This window comes from Malurus melanocephalus, unplaced genomic scaffold (genome assembly GCF_030028575.1).
Source record: "Malurus melanocephalus ecotype Western Australia unplaced genomic scaffold, MMel_1.1 scaffold_50, whole genome shotgun sequence".
Classification (NCBI taxonomy): Eukaryota; Metazoa; Chordata; class Aves; order Passeriformes; family Maluridae; genus Malurus; species Malurus melanocephalus.
The window spans coordinates 1,743,118-1,749,751 of record NW_026623282.1 but is presented as its reverse complement, the minus strand read 5'-3'; the positions used below and the strand labels follow the sequence as shown (position 1 = coordinate 1,749,751).

Here is a 6,634-nt window from a genome sequence, read left to right as displayed (position 1 = left end):
CCTGCTGCCAGCACTGTGCACCCCCTGTACTATCTAAAATGTCAAAATGTCAGTAAGAGGGAATCCACAGCCTCTGRTGAATGTTCCCATCATGTCAGATATATGGAGCACTAAATCCTTGGATACTTTTTGCACCCTTCCAAAACGATGGGGGCAGAGTGTGGTTTCTGCCTACCTCCTCCTCTCCCTGAACAACCCACAGTGTGCTGAAAGGAGCACAAACCTCATGAGTTTTGTCTGTGTCAGGAAGGCAAGGGAATGAAAGAGACCTCTCACTGAACGTTTCCTGCTTTGCTCAAAAAGTAGAGCAAATCCTTCTCTGCTGGGGAGTGGGTGGTGATAAGAAGAAAGAAAGAATTTACCTGTATACTGAGCAGGGGGAGGTGCCTTTTGGTAATGCTGGACAAGGCTGTAAAATTTCATCAAAAATCAGGACTGAGAGCACTGCAGYTCTCYTTGCCTTTCCTSAGTTTCTGGTCTGCAGCACTGCAGRCCTTGGCTTCCTAATTCCATGTGGAAATGAAATCTAAAAGATGTTCTGCAACCCCCAGTATAGGCTCAATTTTTTTTTTCCATCTAGACCTGAGCACCTCCAGAAATGTTCAATGCTGTAAAGTGTCCACCYTTAACTGCCATACATAACCTTCATTAATTACCTTAATAGCAGGGGTAGAATTTTAAATATGTTCTGTTTTATTCCTTTAAAAGGTGGCTTGTAGTTTATTGGCTTTAGAAGTTTATGACTGCAATAACTTTAAAGTTTAGTTTTTTTCCTCCTCTACCATTTTCTCTAGTAATAACACTTTATTTCATTTGTATGTCTTGAAGGTGACAATTTAATACACTTAACTATATGTAAAATATTCCCCTCCCAAAGTGAGGACCATTTTGTTTAGGAAATCAAGGGTAAGCTAACAACTGTAGGTATCATTAAGCTCATGTTTATTCATGGACAGCTACTGTAGGCTATTAAAACTTCTTGGCACAAAACTGACTAAAAAAATTACTGAAAATTTAGCATCCCTCCCACTCCCCACAGAGTTATCAGGTCCTTATGTTGCAGCTGAAATTAAAGACTGAAACATCAGGTTTTCCTAGCAGCATTGCAGAGGGGGAGGCATGGGCAGACAGGAAGACAGTTAAACTGAAAAGATTCCATAGACAACTTTTTTTTTTTTTTTTTCTGAAATACTGTATTTACACAAAATTGAAGAGAGTACAAATACTTTACTAAGAAGACAAAACCATTATAGTACATTCAATTTAAACACAGGCAGAACTATAGATGCAAAGCACAGAGGCCTAAGGTACTTGCATGGGGAAAGAAAAAAAAAGAGAGCATCATAAAGGCCCCAGAGATTAAAAGCAGGAGGTAACGAATACTGTATTTGAAAGGCAGCATCATCTTTCCTTGACTTCAGTGGGATTGAACAAGACACTTTCCTTCCTCACTGTGGATGGTGGGAAAAAACCCTCTCAATGTGCTGACTGCTCAACATTGATTTAGCAAAATGGTTAAGTGTGTACTTAATTTTCAGCATGGAAGTAGAGCTGTTAGCTTCAAAGAAAATTATATTTGTGCCTAATCACATGCTTATATGCTTAGTTTGTCCAGAAATAGCCTTCTCAATGGGGTCAAGTCCATCGTTACATAAAAAATAAGAGTACTTTACCATCATCTTTCTTTTATTTGTCTTAAAATATACTTTAGAATTGCTTTAATTTTCCCCTTATGTACTCAATTAGAAAATAGTAGTTTATTGAATTCTTAAATTTTAATACATGTCTTATACAATCAAAGGAATATTGTTCAAAAATAATTCCCACATTTTTCCAAAGTCTGTTTAAATTTAAAAAGAAATAAAAGAGAAAAATACATATAATAACAAAGCAGCTTTATATTTCCGGGCATTTGGCAGCAGGTCTGTTATAATATTTCTCACATCTCTTGTCTGTTGAAATCACCAGATTAATTGATCATTATTAAAGAAAAGATTGTACAGTATTATTACAATCCACCATATATAGCCAATGCATGAAATATTTTACACATTATATATCCCTTATAAAGAATTAATACATTTTAGCCTTTTCTTTGAAAACAGATAGCTTCTGAAGTAATATATCTTAAACACAATGGTATCTGTCACTTCTACTGTCTAACTGATTTTTTTTTCTGAGTAAAAGCTTGCTTGAATAGGACTACTAGCTCAGTGATGGAACTACAGTGCTATTTAACTAAATTCCATACATGTCTTCGTTACTGTTGCTGCAATTATTGTAATCACATACCACTGAAGTGCTAAGTATTAATAACTCAGATATGTGGACTTTGGTTATGCTTGATAGAATACTGGCATATCAAATATATGTACCACTTCCTAAAGGCTATGTTACAATCATGATGCCTAGTAATAAATTAATAATAATAATAATAATAATAATAWTAGTAACAATCTTAGATTCAAAGTGCTGACTCACTTGAGGCACCAATACAATAAATCAATCCATTAAAAGATCTGTTTTTAATGTTCAAAACTAACAGCAGATCCTGGGCTGCCAAGTTACATGCACAGAGCATGGAGGACTCTGAACCTGTCCTTCCAACGCTGAGATTCCTGTGGTCCCAGAAGACACTGGAATATCACAWCTGATGTGGATGGAACTCTCTCCAACACGTACCAAGTCTTCACACATGAAACACTAAGAGCTGTCTAAGCTTCTCTAAAGCCTGGAAATGCTCCCTTAAAACCCCTCAAGCCAACTCCATTCACTCAAGGACRAGGCTTTGCCATGAATTGTGCTTGGCTGCAGGCCAGGGAAGAGCCTTTTATGCAAGTCCACGATGAAATGTGTCACTTTAATGCAGCTTTCACACCCTGGAGACACTGTCACCACTGTCAGCATGAGGGCAAAGGCAGCTTTCCAGCAGCAGCAAACACCTGTCTCCCTGGAAGGGGAGTGCTTCACATTTCAGTTGTCAGTTTGTTCTGTGCAAGCAGTAATCGTTTTCAGTGTCGAGAGAACTGTTGTACCCCGATGAYGGATACAGGTCCCTCTTAAGTATCCTGTTGACGATGTTGATCAGAACTTTCTTGTACTGTTGACGTAAAAGTGAGTAAACAAAGGGATCTGATGCAGCCTTMCTGTAGGTGAGGCACTTGCTTATAATTCCCCAGTAGTAATTTATGGTAACAAAAGGAAGGAGCTCTATCAACCTGTTAAACATTAAAGAGAARTGGAAACACTTGAGTGTTGTATTTACACCGAGCCCAGGGCTCAACTCATGCTTCATGAAACATTCAAGCAACATTTATTTCCTTACAGTAGACAGTCCCTGCAGGAGAAGGGCTGTGTGCTTACTCCTCACATTCAATAAGGGCAAAGAGAACTTTCCTAGCAAGGCCACTGGGAGACAAAATCAATTCTTTCTACAGAGAGAGGGAAAAAGTGTTTTCAATGGTAATGCTTCTGTGCATCAGAGATAAGGGAGTGCTGCAGTTTACTGCTCACTTTCTGAATTTACTGAGTTGTGCTGGGAAGTGGTCAAAATTTTGGTGACATAATTGACTCYCTCTCCTACAGAAAGCTTGAAAGAGACACATGTGGCCCGGGGCAGCCAGACTCACTCACCTCAGTAGAACTGTCTAGTGACACTTGAGACATTTGCACATAACCCCATTGGCATCAGGCTGCTGCTCCTGGAAGGTACTGTGGAATATCTGCCAGCCTAGGTAAAGGACTTGKCTACCATGCAGCATCTCAAATGACACCAGAAACCTGGCCTAGATCACAGAATCCATCCCTCAGACACAGACCAGCAYCTCTGGGGTGAATTAACATGGATGCAAAGCAGATCCATGTCAGACCACTGCAGTATGAAKAATGACCKGGCAGTATCTCAGAGAGGTTTGGCTGGCAGCTACAATCCCACAGTCCTCTTAGGAGCACACCTACAGCTACTTACCCGTGAAAGTTTCTSTGTGKGTTTATCTGACCGCTAGTTTGGCCRAAGAAAACAAGGAGACAACACTTTTATCACAATTATCTGACCAGTCAGCTGCCTCCAGACCTGTGYCTCCTGGTCTGTGCTTCACGGATGATTAGTGGCCTCAGCACCTCAGCTGAGAGGGATGTATTAATCATGGGGGGAGAAACTGCAACCAAGTTAAATAATTTTTCCAAAGAAATGAGAGCAGTCCTTCACACTATCCCAGTAAATGTCTCGCCCAGCTCATATGCAAGGGGCAAGCCCTCCTGGAAGGTGGAAAGAACACGGYGAGGAATTTTTATTTTCTGTGTATTTTTYTAAAACCTTTTGCAGGAGCAAGGTTATGCTACTTGTCTCTATTCATCCCAGAAGAAAAAATGTTCTGGGAGATAAAACAGCTCTTTTCTGTACTCTRAGACACCACTGTTTGAAGATGYAAGATCAGAAACTTTCTCAAGGCTTGAAGAACCTTCTGTCCTCTTTCCAAAATGCAGAGCTCCCARSTTGYAGGGTGTTGACTTTTGAAGTTGTTCCAATCCCTTCTCATAGAAAAGCTGACTTACCATCATTCAGATCGAACATTGCAACAAAAGACAGAAAAATTTCTTATTTGTAAGGCTAAAAGTTAAATCATTCCTGTGACAAGTGTATTTAAAAAAAAATAAACCAACAGATGACTTCTGTTTAAAGCTGCTCAGAAGAAGTTGCAGCGAATTCAAAATAGGTAGAACAGGAAGACCCAAAATATGAGAAATAAATGTACAATAAATGACACTTGCTACATGATTGCTTAGATTTATCCCATCCTGTATACCACCCTAATACAAGAAATATATCATTTATGTTTATGCATTTGATGTTTTTTTAAAGACACTAAATAAGAAAAGTAAAGTATCCTTCCATCTTGAAAACATGTATTGCTGTGCTCCCATTAATGCATTATGGACCCAAACTTAATTGCACTCAAGCCAACAGAAGAAAAATGACACAGATTTTAATAAGATAAAAGGTCTGGCCAAAACCAGTCAGACCTAGAAATACCCATCTGAATGCATCTTACTATGATTTTCTTGTTTTTGGTGCTGTTACAAAAGAGATGAAATTCATCTGTCATCTCTCTGTGAACAGATGAATATATTGCTAATGACTCTAATCTCATTCAAATTTCTGAAGTGAGGAGCAAATTAATCCTGAGCTCACAATGCAACCTGAGTCACCAGGCCAAGAGCAGGAAAACAGAGAGGATGGTTTTCACATTGCCTCCCCAGAGACTGCTTCAGTGCCACCCCACTAAAAACCTGAACGGGGGAAGAATGGAGAAACAGCAGCAGCAAGTCCTCCAACCTCACCTCCAGCACCACTTTTTATGTAGTGCTGTCTTGGCACTGTCTTATCTCTGGGACAAAGCATTTCAGGCTGTCTTCCCCAAATATTTCCCAAWTTCTGCTGTCACTGAACCAGCTCAGTCCTTRTGACTGAGACAGAAGCTCCACCTGGACACACTCTTCCATAAAGCAGCCCTCAGCCTTCTCTGAGTGATTCAGCAGGTACCAGTTTGTTACACCATCTCACGTTTGCCAAATGCAAGGTCTGAAGAATGAAGTAATTTTTGTTTTAGAAGTTTATGAGAAATACTTCCACCCTGAAAAATGTGGCCATGTTTGGAATTTGCTGAGTTTGGTAATGTTCAGATGGAAAGAAGATGGCAACATCCACTTTGCTCAACATAATTACATCCTGATTATGGCAAAAGTGAATAGAAAATGACTCAAAATGTAMTGAACAATGATAAATTAACCTTTTAACACCACAGTGCAATGTTAATATTTGTAATAATCCTTTCAACTGCAGAAAAAAAGATGTAGTTATCCAGGCAATCAGGAAGGAACTCMTTTCAACATAAATGGGAGGTGAAATAAATGTCACTTTAAAAATTAAAAAACATTGCCTGTTTAGCGCGGTGGCCTTAACCTGTTCCCTGCTCATATCAGAAAAGTCCGGTGACACTGACAGTGACAATGGCCTATAAGTGTGTGACAGTGTAAGATCAGAGCACTAAAGCTGCCCAGTTTCTGAGCAGGTGTAGCTGCAGACACTGTCAGCTTGGGAACAACCTTGAAGAAGCCCTTACCAGGAGGTTTTGCACACTAGTGCACCTTCCTCAACACAAGCCAGCACTCTTCAAGCCTGTCTTGAACACACTGTGAAGTGGGAAACATTTTTAAAAATCACTTGTGAAAGATGTAGCCCATTTTAGTTCAGAGATGAAAAGTTAAATCCTGGGGTGCTGCAATTCAGTATACTTACACTGACTTCCAGCTCCCTAGTTCATGCAAGATTTAAAAATAATAATTATCTGTTGAACAAAGACTACACAAGTACATAAAGACACGATGCATGGACACTTAAAAAGRTGCAAACCACCAGGAATAATGCCTATAATTCTGTCCAGTTGGTGTTTCCCGTACATTTTAGAGTCTAATTATTMGTTTTTCTGAGAGATAACTTTTACACCTCGTCACAAGTGTGTGCTGCACCATTAGCAATATATTTACAGACATTAATGGTTCCAGACAGAAATCTTATCTGACAAATTATCAGCCTGGACAAATTTAAAATATATCAACTCAGCTTCCAATAGCC

The 6,634-nt window shown here is 39.3% G+C and overlaps 1 protein-coding gene across 1 annotated transcript in view; it reads right to left on the bottom strand.

The window, feature by feature from the left end:
- Positions 1-2,980: 2,980 nt before the first annotated feature.
- GPR78 (G protein-coupled receptor 78) overlaps positions 2,981-6,634 on the bottom strand; it is a 5,451-nt gene continuing 1,797 nt past the window's right edge. Inside the window, exon 3 of the mRNA XM_057365230.1 lies at positions 2,981-3,218. Coding sequence (XP_057221213.1) covers positions 2,981-3,218 — 238 coding nt within the window. The remainder of the gene's footprint in view (positions 3,219-6,634) is intronic.